Genomic DNA, 22,973 nt, shown 5'->3' on the forward strand with positions numbered 1-22,973 from the left:
ATCACAAATTTCCCTTTTATCTATACAGACGAAGGGGTGGGTGACAGCACCACGCCAGGCCGCCTTTGTGTCCCCAGTGGCGATGTTCACACCACACCAGTTACTCGTTTGAGGCTGAGTCGATCTAGGGGAGGCCCAGGAACGGTTGAAATAATCGTCACCGGTGGTGGCCGTGAGCGGGAATTGAACTCGGGTTGCCGGGTTCGTAGCGCAGTGCGCTAACCGCTACACTACAATGCGTTACGCTTCCACATGCGTGGGTCACGTGACAGATTTGACGTCACAGCTCACTTGCCGTGCAAAAAAAATGCATTATTGAGCTCCTCCCCCTCCTCCCCCCCAAAAAAACACAAAAGTGTATTTTAATAATTTTTGCGTGGTGTACAGTCTGGAAAGTACCCACATGGCAAATTTCAAGTTTGTTGCATGTCGGGAAGTACGCTAAACATTTTGAACAGACACACATAATCACAACTTTGCCTTTTACATATGTATGGAGATAATTTCGGCCAGGGCTGCCCTGTGTCAGCGACTCTGAAAAATCTGCTGACACCCGGCACACCACGTCCAGTGTGTACCTTTCGCTATCGCCGTGGCTACCGGGGCTGTGCTGCCCACTCCACTCCGCACCAGCGACCCGGAAAATATTCAGTGACAGATTAAGCCCTGATTATTATTCACACAATTACACATACAGTGGAATTTGAACACGTGATTTCGTGCTTACTGGACAAGGTGTTTACTCGGTGGGCCATAGCTGCAGCTCCCCAATGCTGCATAAACCCACGGTTCTTGTTATAATTCCAGTTACAGTAATGCTACTTTATCAGGCACTGGCTGTATTTCCACTGAAATACACAAGGAGAATTCTCTGTTATTACGAATCTTATATCTGACATGTTTAAGTGGTGCTTTTCTGTTCGGTGAAATGTGTTGCTATTAAATGTGATGCGAGCAAAGAGACGTATTTATTGATCGCTGATCGATCGATTGACTTCATGGCCGAGCGGTAGCGCGTTGCAGATGTTTGTGGTACGAGTCCCACGACCGCCCCGGTTAACGCTGTGGGTGTATGAACTGTAAATATTGCGCACTGTCTGCTTCACAGTCGGATGCTAAAGATCTCGGAGATGTAATTTAAATAAGTAGTATGCCACGTGTGTCGGCACAACTCTGTAAATGCGACAACTACTGTGGGCTGTCCGTGAAGCGTAGCGCCTCCAGGGTGTAGCCTCGTGTGTACGCTGAGCTTGTTTCGCACCGTACGTAGCCAACCGTGCTCATCGGAGGCGCCTTGCGCTGCACGGATGGAGCGAACGCCAACGTGCACTTGCAAAACCCCAAAAGCTTTTCGATTGCCCTCGTTTTGTCCGTTGAAGACAATGCAAGCCGCGCCGCAGGACGATGGCCGCGAGCACGAGAAGCCGTGCCTCAGCGAGTCCCGCGCGGCGGAGCTGGTGGAGCGCCTCTACGGGGTGAGCGTGGCGGGGGTGAGCCCGCTGGCGAGCTACGTCGACCAGAACTACCGCGTGCTGGCGTGCGACGGTCGCCAGTTCGTGCTCAAGGTCACCAACACGCGGGACAGCCAGCGGTCGCAGATGCTCGAGGTGCAGATGGCCATGATGAGGTTCCTGCGGGAGAGGGGCTTCCCCATGCAGGAGGTGGTGGACAACGTCAGCGGGAAGATCATGTCGCTCGAGAGCATCGGTGAGCTGCGCCTGCGTGGGTCCCGGGAGCAGAGACATTGGAGAAGAGATGTACATAATACTAAATCTTGTTCTATTTGATGTGCTTCTCCACCTCTCTTTGTCTCCCCCTACATGCTAAGGCCTCGGCACAGAGACCCTATCTCTCTGTGCTCCGTACGTTGTGTCTCTCTGTGTGTCTCTGTGTTAATTCCCTTCTACTTAGGTGTCTGTATATATATCTGCGGCTCTGTGTTTCCTCTCTCTCTTAAATTTAGCTCTTCTATGCCTGATGATGATTGCTTGCGTTGCAATCGAAACGTCGTATGCTATTATGTAATTTTATTATTATTTCTTATTTCTACGTGACTTTACCGAAAAAACCAAAGAGTAATTCCTGCAGTCACGAAAGCGACAAATCAAGTTTAATAGATGTACAGTGCAGTACAATTGATTTTGCTGCAACTGAACTCTGGACCCCACAACGTAGCACCACGCAGCAGCCTGTGATGCCTGTTTAATGCACGATTGTCACCCATAGAAGCCCTAATCCAGGCTCAACCTGCTTAGCCTTCAGATCTTATGATAGGGCACATTCCAGGTGATTTAGTCATAGGCTGATAGTAATCATACGAATACAGCATTGGTTTATACTTGCAAAGACAACGATCAATATCCGAGCATGAGGCGGTGGTATAATACTGGGTCGCACTCCACTGACGATAAGTGATGTAAAAGGATCATACTTTTTAGTTTTTGTGAGGTTGGTGGATGTAACGCACTGCTTGTTGGTACTGGCCCAAGGTCCACATTGTGATATTTTGTAAATTCTTCATATATATTAAAAAAACAATGTTTGGTGTGTGGGATGAAACTGGAATGACTGCTCACAGCAAAGCCACACGGACGAGACGATAACATCTGTGGTGAGAGATCAGAAGCACACTTGCTGTTTTCTCATCTACTGACCTGCAGGTTGGTAGATAAAATGTTTGTACAGTTCACCGACGCCGCCATTCGCCAACTGCACAGTGTGTTCCACCTCCCCACACCTCCGATGAGCACGGTTGGCTATGTACGTATGGTGCGAAAGAATTTCAACATACTTACAAAATCTAAATCGTAATTTTTGTTTCTGCTTATCTTCCCACGAGACCCTGAAAAGCAAACGTCAAACTCTTTGCATCGAGTTCCGGATTGGCTGACAAGGGGAACACGTCAAACCAAAACCATGTATTACATGAACAAGCATAGACGGGAAAGATATATCACAAGCGATATATTGTAGAGATATGAGAGAGAATTATTCATGATAAAGGTTTTTGGGTGAGATCGCGTTATTTATAAATGTGTCATAACCCTCCACCACCCGACACAGCCAAACAGTAAAAAAATGTGTCACGTTGACAACAGACAAAATAGTTCACTACTTTAGCCCACCGGTGTGATGAAGAGTGAATCCACAACATTTACAATATTTGAGTACGACGTTTCGCTGGTAATTACATCCAGCATCATCGGGCAATTCGCCAGAATGGTGAAGCCCTCACTTGCTCCTGGTCTTAAATAGAGCAGCAGGGTGATGTCATCATTTAACTCATTCAGAGAGAGATTTAATCAGAAATATGATATTTATATGGAAGAGATAGGAGAAAGATCTATCCGCAAGAGGAGAGATTTAGAGAAATGCAAACATGTCGATACAGAGCTTATCTCTCCCCCACACCCACTCCGACCTCCTGCATCGCATCACTTCTATTAATATGATTATTATTGTAATCATCATCGTTACACTTGTTTTCACAGCAGAGCCTCACTGAGTATCGGGAGGGTCTTGTCAAACTTTTCAGTTGGGGGGCGGGCGTGGGGGCGACGGTTGTCGTGTGTAATTTCAAGTGAGTATTGCTGACTGAGACATGTACTTAATTAGTTCTTGTAAGGCGTGGCGGGATAGTTGTCCTGTAGACCAGAATGAATTAATTTTGGTGGTTCGGGCTTGGCCCACGGGCTGTAGTTGGGACAACACTGGGCTGCTAAACATTTGTAAAGCAAAGTGCTTCATAGCTCATCGGATTCCTCCAGTAAAAGTACATATTCTGATTATAATGCCTGGGCTAGCAGCGCTCCTTTAAACCCAGGCTCGGGGTTCATCGCGTGAGCTGACATCACCGCCCAACGCCGTGTTTGGAATGCGAAGATCACGGAAAGCCGCTGACCCTTATATTTACGTGATGGAACGAGCGATAAAAGTCGCCTCCTGATGCAGATGGGCCCCCATTCACCCTGCTCCTAAGTAATTTGCTCAAGCTGAACCCAGGGAATTCAGCTAGACTCGTGTGCTGACGTATCCATTCTGGCCCGAACCTGGGCGAATTGCCCCCGGTTCCGGTCAGCGTGCGCTAAGGCACGAGGGTTGCGTGCCACGTTGCAACTTTGGCGGATGCCTTACGCATGGGTGTGGCGAGGTATTATTCCTCTCAAATGCTTTATTTAGCTATAGCGGTTTAGACAACAAGGCCATATAGGAATGCAAATTTATTTCGGAATGCGTTCGTGTTATTAATTTCTGCGTTAATAGTACCGTGAAAGAAAGTCATGAGAAAAAAATAACTCCAATTTACTATTTTGGGGGGGGGGGGGGGGAACAGAAATACTCGATTCAAGTTGCTTGAGAGATTGGCGTTTTAAAGACTACACGAATTTTATGTGCGTTATATATCGGACTTGGCACGTTCATTATTGTTATTAACCATTTAATGCTGAGCAGCAAATTGTCGCTTAATTTCCTAAAAAAAGAATAGTAGCCTTGGCTATCAGTTGAGCAATTCATAAGAGACCCTGTGTAGTATAGCACGTGGGTAATGAACACAGGGCGCAAAGTGGTGAGTTGACACTTTGGCCAGACCTTGGAGGTTCCGATATCAGCTTCCGAACAGCTTTTTATGTTCCAGCAAAAGGAAGCGACGGTGAGATTTCACTAACCGTGGTGACCTCTTGACCTCGGTGGCGACTCCTGCTGTGAATTCTCAGACTGCGGCGAAGGAGAGAAGGAGTTCAACGTGCGGCTGCTCACGTACCTGCCCGGCGTGCCGCTGTCTAGGGTGCTGGCGGATGGCAGCCTGTACTACCAGGTGGGCAAGCTGGCAGCGAGCATCCACCAAGCCCTGCAGCAGGTACGAGCGCACGAGCGCCTCTTGACAGGTGACGTGAGACTGCAGGGATTCATATTCTTGTTGCTTTCGGGTAAAGTCACCACGTAGAGGGGGAAACAATAAAATAATAAAAAATATAAAACAATAAAATTCTCACGACGTTTCGACTGCAACACAAGCAATCGTCATCAGGTGTGAAAACCACAACAAGGAAATTTGAAAAAAAAATTATTGCTGTGGTTTTCACACCTGATGATGATTGCTTGTGTTGCAGTCGAAACGTCGTGAAAATTATATTGTTTTATATTTTTATTATTTTATTGTTTCCCTTCTACGTGACTTTACCGAAAGAAACAAGAATATGAGAATATTCGCCAAAGTAAAAAGCCAAAAAAGAAATAACTCGCAAATTACTTCATTGGGAAATGCGGAGCGATAGTTTCCCCAACCCCTTACTGCGACAATCTTAAAAAAAAACTCTTGAGTCTCGGCGAGCCTTTTCTCTCGGTAAGCAAGTGTAATGTGACGTAACGAGCCCACTCGCTCGGAACGTACGCAGCTGTTCATAATTAGCAACGTGAGAGTCCTTCCAAGTGATCGAATGGCTGGTTTTCAAGCAGCATATTTTTGGTTTAACATGTAGACTTTCGCGACCAATATTATTCATAATAAAGGTTTTTGGGTTAGATCGCGTTTATTTATAAATGTGTCGTAACCCTCCACCACCCGACACGGCCAATCAGCAAAAAAAAGTGTCACGTTGACAAAAAGACAAATAATTAACTACTTTAGCCCACCGGTGTGTTGAAGAGTGAATCCACATTTACAGTTTGAGTACGACGTTTCACTGGTAATTACATCCAGCATCATCGGGCAATTCGCCAGAATGGTAAAGCCCTCGCTTGCTCCCGGTTTTATATAGAGCAGCAGGGTGACGTCATCACTTAACTCATATCAGGTTCAGTGATTAGAGGCGGAGGGGGGGTATTGTAATTATATAATCGATTAGTAATCAGTCATTGGTTATGATTAGTAATGAGTTGTAGATTAGTAATTCTTTAAATCAAAATGTAATGTGTATTATTTAATAATATGCTTCCAGGCCGCACTAAGCCTGTAGCTGTCAGAGCGATTAAAGTTATTCTTGTTCCTCTCAATTTCAATGGATTCTCTAATTAGTCTTTGCCAGTAATAATTAGTTTTACACACCACTGCAACATTGTCAAAATCAATTGAGTGTCCTTGTTGACAAGCATGTTCTGCCACTGCCGACAGTTCTGTTTGAGATAATTTAATATTTCTCTGATGTTCTTTTAGTCTTACGCTGATGTTACGTCCCGTCTGTCCAATGTAGCAACTGCCACATAAACAATTAATCCGATATACACCTTCTGTTGATAATTTAGGTAATGCGTCTTTAGTCCCAGATACTAGTTTTTTATTTTGTGTACTGTACCAAATCTTAATGTAATGTTTTGCTTTTGCAAAACACGGGCTAATTTGTCAGTTACTCCCGAGATATATGGAATTTTTATTGTTTTAACAATCTGGTCGCTTTCAGCAGTATTGCTCTGCAATCGTGATTTGGCATTCAGTGCTCTGTTAATTTGAGCATTATTGTAGCCATTCTGTCGTAGTGCGTCTTTAACGTGGTTAACCTCTCTCACTAGACTCTCACCATCTGACACTGTTTTAGCCCGATGTATGAGCGTCTTGATAAGAGAGGATTTCTGAGCTGGATGATGATGTGATTCTGCATTCAGATAGGTATCAGTGTGCGTTTGCTTTCTGTAAACGCTGTGTGTTATTTTATCGTTTAGGCCATGTCCAAGCAAAATATCTAGGAATGGGAGTGTGTTATTCACCTCCATTTCCATGGTGAACTGGATGGCCGGGTTTTGTGCATTGAGATGATTTAGAAAATCATTCAGTGTATCTTTACCATGTGGCCAGACAACCAAAGTGTCATCCACATATCTAAACCAAAAGGATGGTTTTAATGTGCTCGAGGCAAGTGCTCTTATTTCAAAGTTTTCCATGTACAAATTTGCTGTAGCAGGGGATAAAGAAGAACCCATTGCTGCTCATTCCTTTTGTTTAAATAAATCCCCTCTCCATAAGAAGTAAGTGTTATTTAAACAATGGCTAGCAAGTTTCGGAATATCTTTTGGTAAACCGGTATTCTTTACTAGTGTATCAAGTAATTTAAGCGATTCGTCCACTGGAACCTTAGTGAATAGAGAAATCACATCAAAACTTACCAGAATATCATCAGGAGTAAGTTTTAATATCTTTAAGCACATTCACAAGATGTTCTGAATTTTTTTTTATGAATGAAGATGTCCTACCGATGTAGGGCTGTATTTGTTGGGTTATATATTTTGTCTTCTTTGGTTCTTTCGGTAAAGTCACGTAGAATGATAATAAAATAATAAATTGATAAAATAAAATAACACAATAATATTCTCACAACGTTTCGGCCACAACACAAGTGGCCTTCATCAGGTGAAGGGGGGCGAGACTGTCTGGTAGGACAGCGCTGGAGTGAAAGAGCCACGTTCAGATACGGCCTTTAAGCTGTGTGAGAGGAACAAAGCGCCTTGACAAAGGAATTGGCATAGAATTTAGCATTGAAATGGCTGAATGATTAGCTTGTGACTGGTCACAGAAATAGCTATGTTAAAAGTTAAAGCATACACACCCGCAGAGGCACCCATTGTTAAAGGGATTAGCATAGAATTTAGCATTGAAATAGCTAAGTTAAGGCATACACATCTTGACAATGGAATTAGCATAGAATTTAGCATTGAGATAGCTGAGGGGTTAGCTTGTACCTGCTGCAGAAATAGCTACGTTAAAGTCAGAGCATACACATTCACCGAGGCCCTTAGTACAAATCAAACAGGAGAATTTAGCATTGAAATAACTAGGCGAATCCAGCATTGAAACAACTGAGTGATTAGCTAGTGACTGGTCACAGAAATGGCTACACATCTGAGCTATTCACAGTACTATATAGTGAACCAATAAAAACTAAAATATAAATTACCTTTATGTTATCAATAAACTCTATATTCTCCAATCAGCTAAGCTACCAACAATAAGTCGTTATATATCACAATGCTATATGGCGAAAAAATGGGTGGATTCTTACCCTCAAATTTCAGCCCCACGGATAGCTACGGGTCCCGTTCAGACGGACGAGTTCGTCCATGGTCGGAACAGAGGAGGGGGAGAGAGACAGCTGCGAGGCCCTAGTATGCTCCATATTGTAAAACTATACCATTAACCGTGGTGTGAGAGGTATTAAGAGGCAATGCTGGCGAAAGAGCTGCGGTCTGAAGGTCATCGTAAAAATGCAATTAATTAAGAACAGAAATGATTTAAAACATCTTTCCAGTGGTTACTAAGCCTGAATCCATCTTCTCGGTTGAAATTGTCTCTGTGCTTGTATATGTGAATGGCCTCATGAACGAATCTCTCATGGTAGCCGGTTGGTTTGCAAAGAACCTCCGTCTTGGAGAAGTCAATGTCATGTGAGCCCACTGAATTATAACAGTGATCTGCCACGGCAGAGGAGTTCGTCCTACCGTGTTTCAAGTCTGCTTTGTGTTCGCGGATGCGGTCCGAGATATGTCTTTTGGTTTCTCCAATGTAGCTACTACCACAGAGGCACTTTAGTTTGTAAACGCCTGGGTACTGTATGTCTGGAACAGCATCTTTTACAGATGGAACTAAATCACGGATTTTATGTACTGTGTTGAATCGGACCTGGATCTTGTGTTTGTTCAGGATTTTGGAGATCTTTTTAGTGACCCCTGCAATGTAGGGTAAGGTGATGGTTTTGAGTGGCTCCACAAGAGGATCCTTCTTCATGACTGGAGTGATGGCTTTGCGGATTGTGTAGTCGGAGTAGCCATTAGCCCTGAGAGCCTGGTGTACGTGCTTGAGTTCACTGGTAATGTGTTCCTGGTCGGAAATGCATTGGGCTCTATGGTATAGAGTCTTGATGAGGGAGTTCTTCTGGGATGGATGGTGGTGGGAATCCGGTTTCAAGTAAGCATCTGTATGGGTAGCTTTCCTGTAGACAGAGTGGCTCATTGAACCACCATGTCTTCTTTTAATTAAGACATCCAAAAAGGGTAGTTTGCCATCTTTTTCGACCTCCATGGTAAATCTGATGGCTGGGTGTATGGAATTGATGTGGTCGCGGAATTGGTCTAGAGCAGGCTGGCCATGTGGCCAGATGACAAAGGTGTCATCAACGTACCTCTTCCATAAGGTTGGGCGTAGAGTGGCAGTCTGGATGGCGTCAGTTTCAAATTTTTCCATGAATACGTTGGCTACAACCGGAGATAGGGGGTAGCCCATTGGGGTGCCCTCAGTTTGTTTGTAGAAAGTTCCATTCCAGGTGAAGTAAGTGTTGGTTAAGCAATGTCTCACCAGGGGGGGTACATCAGTATGCAGTCCTTGATGGACCAGGTCTTCAATGATAGCGATGGTGTCAGGTACCGGGACTTTGGTGAACAAGGACACCACAACAAAACTGACAAGCAGGTCGTTTGGGGACAGGGAAATGCCTTTGATTGTCGATACCAGGTGAGTAGAATTTAGTACCGCAGAGGTGGTTTTTCCAGTGAAAGGTCGCAGTATATCAGCAAGAAAACGTGCCAGTTTGTAGGTGGGGGAGCTGATAGTAGAGACGATGGGATGAAGGGGTGTATCTTCTTTGTGTATCTTTGGAAGGCCATATAATCTTGGTGGTCTGGCCGCAGAGGGCTTCAACGAGAACTGTTTGATCTCATCAATTAATGCTGTTGAATCAGAGATTATTTTGTTCGTTTTGGTGACCAGGCTGTTGGTGGGATCTCTTTTTATTTTTGTGTAGCTGCCATCGTTGAGTAGTTCTTGAATTTTGTTGTTATATTCTGTTTTGTCCATGATGACAGTGGCATTGCCTTTGTCGGCTGAGAGGACGACAATATCATCCCTATTTTTTAATTGAGATAATTCAAAACGTTCGTCTTTGCTGATGTTGCTGGGTGGCAACTTAGCGTTTTTGAGGGTTGCAGCGATTTCAGATCTTGCTACGTCTGCAGAGATGTGACTCAAGCCCTTGAGTGCAACGTTGACATGGGCAATGATATCATTAACCGGTAAGTGTCTCGGTGTGACAGCAAAGTTTAGACTTTTAGCTAAAACGGATTTCAGACCATCAGAAATGGAACTGTTACTGCGATTAATTACGACTTTGTTGACGTCTATCTTTTCGGTGTGTGGATCCGATTTTTTGCTGGAGAGGTGATTGAATTTGGAAATCAAATTGTCCCTACATTTGTTCGACATAGTGGCAGCCGAAGAGGTAGTCATATTGTCTACATGTTCCCAATCCGATGTAGACATTGTTGCTGTCAATTTTAAGTGTGATTTGTAGAGTGTCTTGTCTAACTGATCGAGTTCGGTGCGTGTAAGTCTGATTTTTTCCGAGATAAGAGCGAAGCTAGTTCTAGCTAGAATTCGTTTTGCATTGAGAGAAGTTGCAACAGCAGAGGTTAGTGTAAATGCGGTTGGTATTACCTTAGAGTCGCGGCATCTCTTCAGAAAGGTGAGAGACTCGATTAGTTGAGCCTTCTTATCCCGAAGTCTGTTGAATGATCTTAAGGATGTGTGGAATCCCTCCCCGTAGAGGCGGTTAAATTTCGATTTAAAGCTTTCGTGACTGCAATGATTCATCTTCTTTGGTTCTTTCGGTAAAGTCACGTAGAATGATAATAAAATAATAAATTGATAAAATAAAATAACACAATAATATTCTCACGACGTTTCGGCCACAACACAAGCGGCCTTCATCAGGTGAAGGGGGGCGAGACTGTCTGGTAGGACAGCGCTGGAGTGAAAGAGCCACGTTCAGATACGGCCTTTAAGCTGTGTGAGAGGAACAAAGCGCCTTGACAAAGGAATTAGCATAGAATTTAGCATTGAAATGGCTGAATGATTAGCTTGTGACTGGTCACAGAAATAGCTATGTTAAAAGTTAAAGCATACACACCCGCAGAGGCACCCATTGTTAAAGGGATTAGCATAGAATTTAGCATTGAAATAGCTAAGTTAAGGCATACACATCTTGACAATGGAACTAGCATAGAATTTAGCATTGAGATAGCTGAGGGGTTAGCTTGTACCTGCTGCAGAAATAGCTACGTTAAAGTCATAGCTATTTCTGTGACCAGTCACAAGCTAATCATTCAGCCATTTCAATGCTAAATTCTATGCTAATTCCTTTGTCAAGGCGCTTTGTTCCTCTCACACAGCTTAAAGGCCGTATCTGAACGTGGCTCTTTCACTCCAGCGCTGTCCTACCAGACAGTCTCGCCCCCCTTCACCTGATGAAGGCCGCTTGTGTTGTGGCCGAAACGTCGTGAGAATATTATTGTGTTATTTTATCAATTTATTATTTTATTATCATTCTACGTGACTTTACCGAAAGAACCAAAGAAGATGAATCATTGCAGTCACGAAAGCTTTAAATCGAAATTTATATATTTTGCTAATTGATATGTGGCAGAGCCAATTGTACTGACTATGGGTCGTAATGGGATGCCGATTTTATGAATCTTTGGTAGCCCATAGAGTCTAGGTGGTTTTGAGGCCCTTGGCTTAATTTGGTATTGCTCATTTTTAGGGATTAATGAATTTGCAATTATTGCAGTGGTCTTACGTTCTAAAGTATTAGTTGGATCTCGTTTAATTTTAATGTAGGTACTTTCCTCTAGTAAATTTCTAATTTTATTATCATAATCGGCTCGTGACATTACTACAGTAGTGTGGCCTTTATCAGCTGCTAGGATTTGGATATCCTTGTTTACACGCAGCTCTCTTAAGGCTTTTGCCTCGTTAGAGCTAATATTTACTTTTGGAACTTTGCTATTCTCAATTATTTTAGCAACCTCATGTCTAGTCATCTCTGCCTCATTATGTGGAAGGAGTCTAACTGCAGATTCTACCTCAGCAATTATCTCATCCACTGGAATTGTGCGTGGGGTTACGGCAAAGTTAAGGCCTTTAGAAAGGATAGAGACCATGTCACCGGTTAATACAGTGTTAGTCAAGTTCAGTACGGTTTTGTTTTTAAATTTTTGGTTTTCAGTAGGGATTTGTTTATTATGTAGTCTAGAAAATTTATTAATTTGGTTAGTTTTTGTTAGTTTAAACACATTATGAGCCGATTGTTGTGTTATGTTATCGATTATATTCCAATAATGCATAGATACACTATTGCTTATATCTAAGTGTAACTGCTTTAGCGATTCCGAAATGTAAGATAATTCACTCTTATTGTGCTGTATTCTCTCTATTAATAATAATTCGCTAGCTTTGTGTAGTATTTGGTTAGCTTTAGAAGACTTTATGTGATGTGTTATTTTAACTGCGTTTGGTATTACCTTTGAATCTCTGCACCTTTTGAGGAACGCCAGTGAAGATATCAATTTCATCCGCTTAATGCGGAGCTTCTCCAATTTTCTGGTTTTAAGAAAAGTATCCTCCCCATAGAAGTTAGTCAGTTTAACATGTAGGCTTTCGCGACCAATATTATTCATAATAAAGGTTTTTGGGTTAGATCGCGTTTATTTATAAATGTGTCGTAACCCTCCACCACCCGACACGGCCAATCAGCAAAAAAAAGTGTCACGTTGACAAAAAGACAAATAATTCACTACTTTAGCCCACCGGTGTGTTGAAGAGTGAATCCACATTTACAGTTTGAGTACGACGTTTCGCTGGTAAATACATCCAGCATCATCGGGCAATTCGCCAGAATGGTAAAGCCCTCGCTTGCTCCCGGTTTTATATAGAGCAGCAGGGTGACGTCGTCACTTAACTCATATCAGGTGCAGTGATTAGAGGCGGAGGGGGGGTATTGTAATTATATAATCGATTAGTAATCAGTCATTGGTTATGATTAGTAATGAGTTTTAGATTAGTAATTCTTTAAATCAAAATGTAATGTGTATTATTTAATAATACGCTTCCAGGCCGCACTAAGCCTGTAGCTGTCAGAGCGATTAAAGTTATTCTTGTTCCTCTCAATTTCAATGGATTCTCTAATTAGTCTTTGCCAGTAATAATTAGTTTTACACACCACTGCAACATTGTCACAATCAATTGAGTGTCCTTGTTGACAAGCATGTTCTGCCACTGCCGACAGTTGTGTTTGAGATAATTTAATATTTCTCTGATGTTCTTTTAGTCTTACGCTGATGTTACGTCCCGTCTGTCCAATGTAGCAGTTGCCACATAAACAATTAATCCGATATACACCTTCTGTTGATAATTTAGGTAATGCGTCTTTAGTCCCAGATACTAGTTTTGGAATTTTGTGTACTGTACCAAATCTTACTGTAATGTTTTGCTTTTGCAAAACACGGGCTAATTTGTCAGTTACTCCTGAGATATATGGAATTTTTATTGTTTTAACAATCTGGTCGCTTTCAGCAGTATTGCTTTGCGATCGTGATTTGGCATTCAGTGCTCTGTTAATTTGAGCATTATTGTAGCCATTCTGTCGTAGTGCGTCTTTAACGTGTTTAATCTCTCTCACTAGACTCTCACCATCTGACACTGTTTTAGCCCGATGTATAAAATAACACAGCGTTTACAGAAATCAAATACACACTGATGCCTATCTGAATGCAGAATCACATCATCATCCAGCTCAGAAACCCTCTCTTATCAAGATGCTCATACATACAAAATTCAAAAACTAGTATCTTTCACTAAAGACGCATCACCTAACTATCAACAGAAGGTGTATATCGGATTAATTGTTTATGTGGCAGCTGCTACATTGGGCAGACGGGACGTAACATCAGCGTAAGACTAAAAGAACATCAGAGAAATATTAAATTATCTCAAACACAACTGTCGGCAGTGGCAGAACATGCTTGTCAACAAGGACACTCAATTGATTTTGACAATGTTGCAGTGGTGTGTAAAACTAATTATTACTGGCAAAGACTAATTAGAGAATCCATTGAAATTGAGAGGAACAAGAATAACTTTAATCGCTCTGACAGCTACAGGCTTAGTGCGGCCTGGAAGCGTATTATTAAATAATACACATTACATTTTGATTTAAAGAATTACTAATCTACAACTCATTACTAATCATAACCAATGACTGATTACTAATCGATTATATAATTACAATACCCCCTCCCCTCCGCCTCTAATCACTGCACCTGATATGAGTTAAGTGATGACGTCACCCTGCTGCTCTATATAAAACCGGGAGCAAGCGAGGGCTTTACCATTCTGGCGAATTGCCCGATGATGCTGGATGTATTTACCAGCGAAACGTCGTACTCAAACTGTAAATGTGGATTCACTCTTCAACACACCGGTGGGCTAAAGTAGTGAATTATTTGTCTTTTTGTCAACGTGACACTTTTTTTTGCTGATTGGCCGTGTCGGGTGGTGGAGGGTTACGACACATTTATAAATAAACGCGATCTAACCCAAAAACCTTTATTATGAACAACGTATTTTTGTTGTTTCCCCCCCCCCCCCCAAATTTTATTCCAAGCGTCGGGGTGGAGCGGTGGCGCAGTTGTGCGCACACTGCGCTACGAACCCGGCCACCTGAGTTTTATTTCCGGCCACGGCTAACATTCGTGGCAAGTGATATCTGAACCAGTCCTGCCTCCCCCCCCACCCCCCCTTGTCCTCTATCCTTCACCAACCTACACTGACCAGTTTGGCGAAGTATGGTCAAACACCCTACATGATCAACACTGAATACGGCAGTGCCTTGATGAGGGCTGTATGAGTTGTGCTAATTGGTGCCATGTCATGAGATGGAAAAAAACATCTCATTCTGTGCATCACCTCTGGTTAGAGAATGGCCCACAGAAGGTGATCTCACAAAACTACTTCTCAGATCCATTCAAGTGTCCTGTTATTCACAAATACCAATCAAACATTTGCCAGCCGCACGCAGGACTTGGGCAGCCCCAACCTCAGCTGCATAATAAGTCTAGATTTTTAGCTTTCGTGACTGCAAGGATTCATACTCTTTGGTTTTTTCGGTAAAGTCACGTAGGTAAAACTATAAAATGATAGAATGAAAAAAAATGTAGTTGTTTTTTCATTTATTCTTTTATTTTATAGTTTTACCTACGTGACTTTACCGAAAAAAAACAAAGAGAAAATAATAAGTGAAGGAGAACATCTTTTCTGAAACGAAGACTATCCTTTGCTAACTTGACGTTTTGCTGCCTTTAACTTACATGTGTACTCAACTGGCCAATGCGATGTTAATCTCGTATTGCATTTTTTGTCATCTTACCGCCTTCGTTTTTAAATATCTGCATAGTTTGAGCACCCGTTGCTGCACTCCCTGCAACGAGACGATTTCATCTGGAACCTGTCAAACACCCACCTGCTCGAGTCCTACCTCTTCACTCTGGACGGCGACCCCAACCAGGGTCTGGTCAGGGAGGTCATCGCCAAGTTCCGCGAGGAGATCCAACCCAACCTGCACAAGTTTACCAGATGTACGCTCGCCTCGCAGCTTCACCCGGGATGTAGCTCCATGCCTCAGGGGGCGAGGGGCGCTTCAGGCCACCGACGAGGCCTTGAAGCCACGACGGGTGCCGCGTACGTGTGTGCGTTGAACTTCTTTTGCACCGTACGTAGCCAACCGTGCTAATCGGAGGTGCGGGGGAAGGACAACAAACTAAACACAAAAAATAAGTTCAAAAATAAATTAGTGTTCAATCTAGGTTTAAAAGTGCATAGCTCCAGTGCCTTCCTAATATCGGAAAGAAGAGCTTTTCAGTCGGCCGCAGAAGTGCATCTGAAAGCGCGCGATGCGGTGACCGTCTTTGTTTGTTCGATGGTTAGCCAAAAGCCGCTGCGAGGATCACCCGAATTCGCGTGATGGTTTATGCTGCTTGACGAGATCAGCAAGGTATTGTGATTCATTTGTGGCAAGCATTTTCTTTGCAACGTGCTTTACGTGATTACTTTTACCCAGCATACACAGATGCATTACAAGGCATGCATGTAATGGGGGACACTCGCACAGACACTGATCACAGGTGAAATCAAATGACAGGGTTATTACATTCAGACGCTACTGTATATAAATCATAATTGTAATTTCTACCAAATCATTTTTCAATGGATGCTAAATTGTGTTCAACAGTTTTTGTTACACATATACTCATACTAATAATAATGTACAGCCCTTTGTCAATGCACTATCTGGACGAAGGCATTCCCAGGCTGTGTAGGGTCATGGGGGTTGTTTTGCCTCCTTCACCATGCTGGTCGGTGAGGAGGTAGGTAGGATCCCAGGACTGGTTCAGATATCAGTGATGTTCTCCATGGCCGGGAATCAAGGGCTCGTGATGCGGTGTGCAAACCACTACACACCGCTCCATATCTCGCCCCCGTGCAGGGTTGTACGACGCTGGTGGGTTATTGTAATTCTGTGCCTTTGAAGGCAGGAGAAGAAGTCGGTGATTCACTGAGACTCTGCGGGGGCCGTTCTTAGACTCGCACACGCGGCTTGCGCAACACCAATCGTGCGGCCGGAATAAAAACGGCACGGGCACGAACGATGACGACGGCGACGAGGGGAGGACGGTCAACAATAAAAGACAACGGACGAAATCAAATTCGACGTTTCCCCCTCGCCGCAGGCATAATCCACGGTGACTTCAATGACGACAACATCCTGGTGCAGGAGGTGGCCGCTGGAAGCGAGCAGCAGCAGCAGCAGGGGCCCAAGTCGGTGGAGGGAGCGCCGCGGCACCGCGTCTCCGGCATTGTGGACCTCAACTCGATGATGTTCGGCTACCACGTGTACGACCTGGCCATGGCCATCATGTACATGATGGTGGAGAGCGGAGAGGCGATGGAGGCCGGGGGTCACGTCCTGGCCGGCTACGAGAGCGTGCAGGCCCTCACCGAGGATGAGAGGAGGGCCGTTTACTTCCTGGTGGCGTGCAGGTGAGAGCGGAGGTGGGGAGGGGGGCCGGGGCAGGTCGGGTCGGGTCTGCCCGGATCGCCGTTGGCCGCATCGGGAAACGTTGGCTTCAAAAACCTGTGGCGGTTGCGTAACGAGAATTAATCCAGGTCTGGCGAGAATCCGATAAACTCGATGATTGTGCGGCAAAAAAAGTGCTTTATTATTTATTTAAAGCTCTTCATCAGACCAATGATGAAGGTCTTGCCAATGCCATGTCGATCGTCACGGTGGTTGACCATACTTCACCATGCTGGTTAATGTGTATTGGTGAACGGGGGGGATCAGTAACAGTTAAGACATAATAATGCTGATTACCATGATGTTGCGAACAGCACTTCTACGGATGCTGCTGATGACGGTGATGATGATTATAGAAAAGACACTCATAGCGATGTTGTTTACGATCATGTTGCTGATCACGCTGCTGCTGCTGCTGGAGACGAGGAAGATGAAGACGGCGACTTTCCTTCTGCTGGCACTTCTGCTGCTGACCATGAGACTTGATCCAACTATGGCTGCGATTCCTGGACGCTAAAATCCCAGCCGATCAACAAGTCGGCAGCAAAAACCCTCTTGAATAACAAACGATATTAACCGTCACGACAGCAACGGCGACAACAACAACATGGTCTACTTTTCCCCGCAGGTTCTGCCAGTCGCTGGTCATGGCCCGCTACACGATCCTGTGATACCCGCAGAACGCCGACTACCTGCTGATAACGGCGCGCACCGGCTGGGTGAAGCTACGCGAGCTCTGGACCAGGGGCCTGGAGGACATGCAGAGGCTGTGGTCCGATGTTGCGGCATGGTACAGAAACTAGAACCGCGGTGGAGATCGAGACGGACGGCGAGGAGAGAGAAGGGGGAGTTTGGGGTGGGGGGGGGGCCCACCGTGAGACACGTCCTCCCACTCGCCCCACCGGTACCTCCCGAGGCTTCGCAAGGAACCGGTTTCAACTTGAACGTGGCGCCGTTGGTTTTGGACATGTGCGATCTTTGAATACGGAATCTGAAAAATGTGAATTGCTCATGCCAGGCACTTAATGCATAGGGGAGGTTTTTCGTGGCTTCAGGTTAGGAACGTATTGTTGCTGCATCCAGCGCTGTTGACAAAACGGCGTTCACATGCGCATCCGTGGGTGATAATAATAATACTGTCAGAATATTTTTTTCCCGTTCATTTACTCAGGAAATCCTGACTGTTTCTGAGATTTTGTATTCATGAAGTTCCAGTGTTCAGATGTTCGACCAATTCCTTTGTAGCTTGTTTGGCTCTTGAGAGGAAACCGGAGTAACTCGGAGATTACCTGTGCATACGAAAGGTGGTGGGGGGGGGTAACACTCGACAACTGCATAGATGTTTTATATTTTTATTATTTTATTGTTTCCCTGCTACGTGACTTTACCGAAAGAACCAAGAATATAAAAAGTGTCACCGTACACCGACATCTGTTGGCCAACTTGCAGTGCAAGGCCTAAAACGTCTGCTTTTCCCAGACAGTCTTCAAATTAAGCACTAAACCCAGGCTCTTCCCCGGTTGAGCTTCAAAGATCTGACGAGATTTGGTGCATTCTGGGTTAATTTTGTTATTTTGTGAGTTGCGGTTGCATTCAGATATTTTTAAAATCTAAACTACAGTTGACCTTAGAACCCTCAGACACGGGCGTGGGCAGTCCTGGCCTCGTGAAAGATCAGTGGACTTTCTTGCATTGCCATGACCTTCCACTCGGCGGACTTTGGGAACGGTAGTGTGGTGGGGGTGGTGGGTGTTTGATGATTTTGCTGTAAAGGTTTCCTCTACAAAAGTGGGACACTCCTGGGTTTTGCCACCAAGTACTAAGTCATGTTTTGCAGAGGGGTGAAATACTTATTTCCCTCATTAAAATGCAAATCAATTTATAACATTTTTGACATGCGTTTCTCTGGATTTTTGTTGTTATTCTGTCTCTCACTGTTCAAATAAACCTACCATGAAAATTATAGACTGATCATTTCTTTGTCAGTGGGCAAACGTACAAAATCAGCAGGGGATCAAATACTTTTTTCCCTCACTGTAAGTTCGATTACAGGGAATGACTATAACATGAATTGGAAGTGATATCTGAACCCCTTCAAACAAACCGCATTGACCAGTGTGGTGCAGTATGGTCAAGCAACCCATATAATATGGGGAAAGGCATCATCCAGCAGTGGATTGATCTGAGGCTGTGAAAATTGGCTAAGCCTCGAACGCAGATGCACCACGTATACACTGCCGCCTCCTGTCTTATGCCATTGCCGACGAGAATGTTGCTCTCATACTAAATTAAAACTTTTTTATTTTACCAGGGCCCATTGAGCTATAAAGCTCTTTTTTTTAGAAGCGACCTGGCCACAAATGATAGCTCAACGAAGTGGCTTATCGCGTGAAAATTTCTAGCAGCCAAATACTCCAAACGCATGCTTCTGAATGAGGAGGGAAAAACCGGAGGACTCAGAGAAAAAGCCACACGATCAAGGGGAGAACATCCAAATATACAGCAGCAGGCGTCAGTCGAGATCGAACCAACGACCTCCTGTATACCAGGCGAGGTAGTTAACATCTGGCCACTGTGCTTGCAGCCCATCTTACCCGAGTGAATGTGAGCTTGCATTCTGTGCTCTGGTAACCCGAAAGTACACCGCCAGTTTTTCAGGTCGCCCTATCCGATGAGAGCGATCAAACACGAAGCGCGATTCTCAGAGACAGCAATAATATAATCCCATTCCTCTAGAATTACTGTCAGCTGTGCCCCTATGATAGGAAAGGTTATGCCACTCTTCAGAGGTATGGGGTGCTCTCCTTTCCTTCTCACCTCATCTATGCCAACCGTGTCACGATGTATTTATTTCAATTGTGCCTCTCGTTCACCAGTCTGATTCTTCAGCTTGTGTACGTCTTGTATCGAGTAGATGGTGTGGCCAACACCACGCCAAAGGGGCCGTCCATAAATGACGTCACGCACCTGGGGGGGGGGGGGTCAGACATTTGTGACGATGTGTGACGGGGGGGGTGAGAAATGTGACGTCACATAAAAATGCGCAACTTTAAATAAATATAGACAACACGCTCCACTTAATTAAATAGACTTGTTAATAAATGTTTTCTCCTACAACATCAGAGTGCAGCGGCACAATAAATACGCACTATAATGACAATAGTTTAAAGCGATTTGAAGCATGTTTTATCTTTTTTTTTTTGGGGGGGTGGGTCAGACATTTGTGACAATGACGAGGGGGGGTGGTCAAAAATCGTCCAAAATCACGTGATGTCATTTATGGACGGCCCCAAAGCCGCTTTTGTCGCCCCAATGCTGACGTATCCACAGCACACCAGGTACTCATTTAAGTCTGAGCCGTGTTGTATATGAGCCTTTTCCAAAATTGATATTAACAATAATATTTGCCGTTATATATATCATATTTTTTTTTTACAAACGAAAAAAATAAGTAATAAAACCCGTAAGCCAGGCACACGAAAAACCAGGTGTCGGGTCATAAACAGGCCATTAGTAAATAAAGAAATAATAAAACTCTCGAGGCGAGGATGTTAGCAGCTATCTGCGAAGATCTCCAGATGAACAAGAGTTTGATGTGCCCTAAGGGAGGTCACGCAGAGGGAAGCCCTCCGCAAGCCAGAAATGAGGACGCCCACGGGTTAAACTTTTTTTTTAAACAACAGTTCAAATTTAAGATGCAATAACAAGAATAAGCTAAAGTTAGCGGTCCTCGCGCTCACTCCAATCAAGACCAGGCCACCAGATACATCAGTGAATTATTATCCAATAATTAATTCGCTATCAAATGATTTTCACCTTTAATACTTTTACTGTTAAAACAAAGCTTGGAGACAAAATACCGAGTCACATCAAAGGTTATCGAGAAGGAATGAGGCGAACGGGCAAACTTACGAAAGAGTTTAAACAATATCCCAAGCAACCCCGACCATCTTTGTCTCTCTCACAGTGCGGAGAAGCAGGAATTACACCTTATCACAAGGGGCCATCTGGAAAAGCCAGCCGGGTTTGATGAGGAGACACACCCCACCCCACACACGGCAACCAGACAAACAAGTTTTAAAGAAATTGCAAAATAACAATAATAATGTGTTAACCTTAAACGATATTCCATTATAGAACCTTACAGAACCAAGGGATATGGATTCCAACAATCTGGAAACGGACCTCTTAAACTCAGGATGAAAATTATTTTTCTTTTTAATAATTCCATCATAACATTTCGAACCTCGGTAAACCGAGAGGTGTCGGGAGGACGTAGTTACAAACACGAGTCGTGGCGAACATGGGACCAAATGGTATTTGAGAAATATAAGTCGAAAGTATAAAGAGATAGGTGCTCCCGACCACCTTTGTCTCTCCCGAAGAGCGCGAGAGAGGAATTTCACGCCAGGGCAAACAGATCGTTATCGCAGGAGCCATCTGTACACACACACACGAACTCACACACACAGACCCCGCCCCCCCCCCCTTTTCCACTGCGCAGAGAGAATTGTCTTTGAATATAACGGTCAGCCGCATTTTCAAAAGTCAGTGAAGTTAAGTCAAGAGTCAAGACAGATCAGCGAGTCAAGACGTCCACAGGACGAGCAGTCGCATGGAGCGGCTGGCTCCGAGCCTCGCTGAGTAGCGAGGATCGCATGAGTCGCGATGTATCAACAAAAGTGAGTCATACAGCAGTGGAGGAAACCTGCTGTCAGCGAACCAGCACGGGCGCGTTCGCGCACTTCAACAGAGAGAGCACGTGCGACTCAACTCACTCAGCAGAAGAAAAACTTGACCTGTCTCCCGCGAGCGCAGCGTCAGATACTACAGCAGCGGAAAGAGCGCGCACCGGCGCAGCTCATCCAGCAGTGGAGGAAACTGCTGTCAGCGAATCAGCACGGGCGCGTTCGCGCATCTTCAAGGAGAAAGAGCGCGGCCAGCAACGCCAAGCAAGAGCGTGCAGCAGCTCGGCCAGCAGTGGAGAGAAACTGCTATCAGCGAACCAGCACGGGCGCGTTCGCGCATCTTCAAGGAGAGGGAGCGCGCGCCACCAGCGTGCCATCAGCACCAGCATCAGCACCAGCGCGTGCCAACAGCGCGCCACCAGCGTGCCACCAGCACCAGCGCGTGCCAACAGCGTGCCACCAGCGTGCTACAGCGCGCAACTTCGCGTCACCAGGGCTGAGAGGGAAGCGGGCCCGCACTCAACACCCATCGGCGCGACGACGGCGAGCGTCGTGCTGACTCATCCAGCCAGCGGTGGACAGAAACTGGCAGTCGTTCGTATGCCCCTCCCCCACACTCCCTCCTCACTCCCCCACCGCTACACAACGAACAAACATTTTTTTGACAAGGAAATCAACCTAGGCGTTTGCTCAACGCAAGAAATCAACAACCCTCCCATTAAACATACAAGACTCATGATAACTGCGTCAACTATTAGCTTATAACGAAAAACATCGCCACCCATTGAGCTACGTTGATGAGGCAATCAGAATTATTTCAGTTGAACGCTTTAATTGCATAATCGTTGATGAATCAATGAACGAACATCGCCGTGGTACTGTGCTGACGATTTCAAGCATAATAATTTCGCATATCAGAATGAGTTAAGGATTGGATACGAATCAAAGACCGAGTGCAGTGTTGTGTAATCATTCAAGAATACGAGTTTGCATATTATAAGGTTAAGGTTTTGATAGAATAGTTCGCTTGTTTTTAATCTCTCTCTCAACAACCGATCGATTGCGTTACGCGTCGGGAATTAACCACAGGTGCCGCTATCGAGGTGAAACAACGCAATCGTGATGGTATCATGTTAACGCTGTGTTGAAATTCCAACATCCCGAGATTGAGTTTTCATATTATCCAAAAATTTAAGTTAGCTAGAAAATAAAATTGATCAAAGCAGAAGGTTTGTGTGTGATTCTTCCTGAAATTCTGCATAATATTGTTCTGCGTATGAGATCTGAATCCTGGGGACCTATCATAAGCACACTATCACCACACATAATCCATAACACACATAATTCATAATGTTCAATCGAGAGTAATCGTATCCTTATCGATAATACGGAATTA

General features: G+C 44.5%; 1 protein-coding gene across 1 annotated transcript; it reads left to right on the forward strand.

Annotated features, from left to right (window-relative positions):
* The first annotated feature begins 1,382 nt into the window (after positions 1–1,382).
* Positions 1,383–18,847, forward strand: LOC116937467 (hydroxylysine kinase-like). The gene is made up of 5 exons (XM_076061748.1): positions 1,383–1,707; positions 4,716–4,858; positions 15,210–15,390; positions 16,543–16,852; positions 17,518–18,847. The coding sequence occupies exons 1-5, from the start codon at positions 1,383–1,385 to the stop codon at positions 17,558–17,560; spliced, it is 1,002 nt and encodes a 333-aa protein (XP_075917863.1). The 3' UTR covers positions 17,561–18,847.
* The last annotated feature ends 4,126 nt before the right edge of the window (positions 18,848–22,973 follow it).

This window comes from Petromyzon marinus, unplaced genomic scaffold (genome assembly GCF_048934315.1).
Source record: "Petromyzon marinus isolate PM22_M1 ecotype Great Lakes invasive population unplaced genomic scaffold, UKy_Petmar_22M1.pri1.0 PM_G_Scaffold_4, whole genome shotgun sequence".
Taxonomy (NCBI): domain Eukaryota; kingdom Metazoa; phylum Chordata; class Hyperoartia; order Petromyzontiformes; family Petromyzontidae; genus Petromyzon; species Petromyzon marinus.

Bases quoted from the DNA above. Each gene is read 5' to 3' on its own strand.
- LOC116937467 (XM_076061748.1), top strand. From the start codon at position 1,383: ATGCAAGCCGCGCCGCAGGACGATGGCCGCGAGCACGAGAAGCCGTGC. The intron at 1,708-4,715 runs GTGAGCTGCGCC...GTGAATTCTCAG, and splicing joins CATGTCGCTCGAGAGCATCG to ACTGCGGCGAAGGAGAGAAG. The intron at 4,859-15,209 runs GTACGAGCGCAC...ATATCTGCATAG, and splicing joins TCCACCAAGCCCTGCAGCAG to TTTGAGCACCCGTTGCTGCA.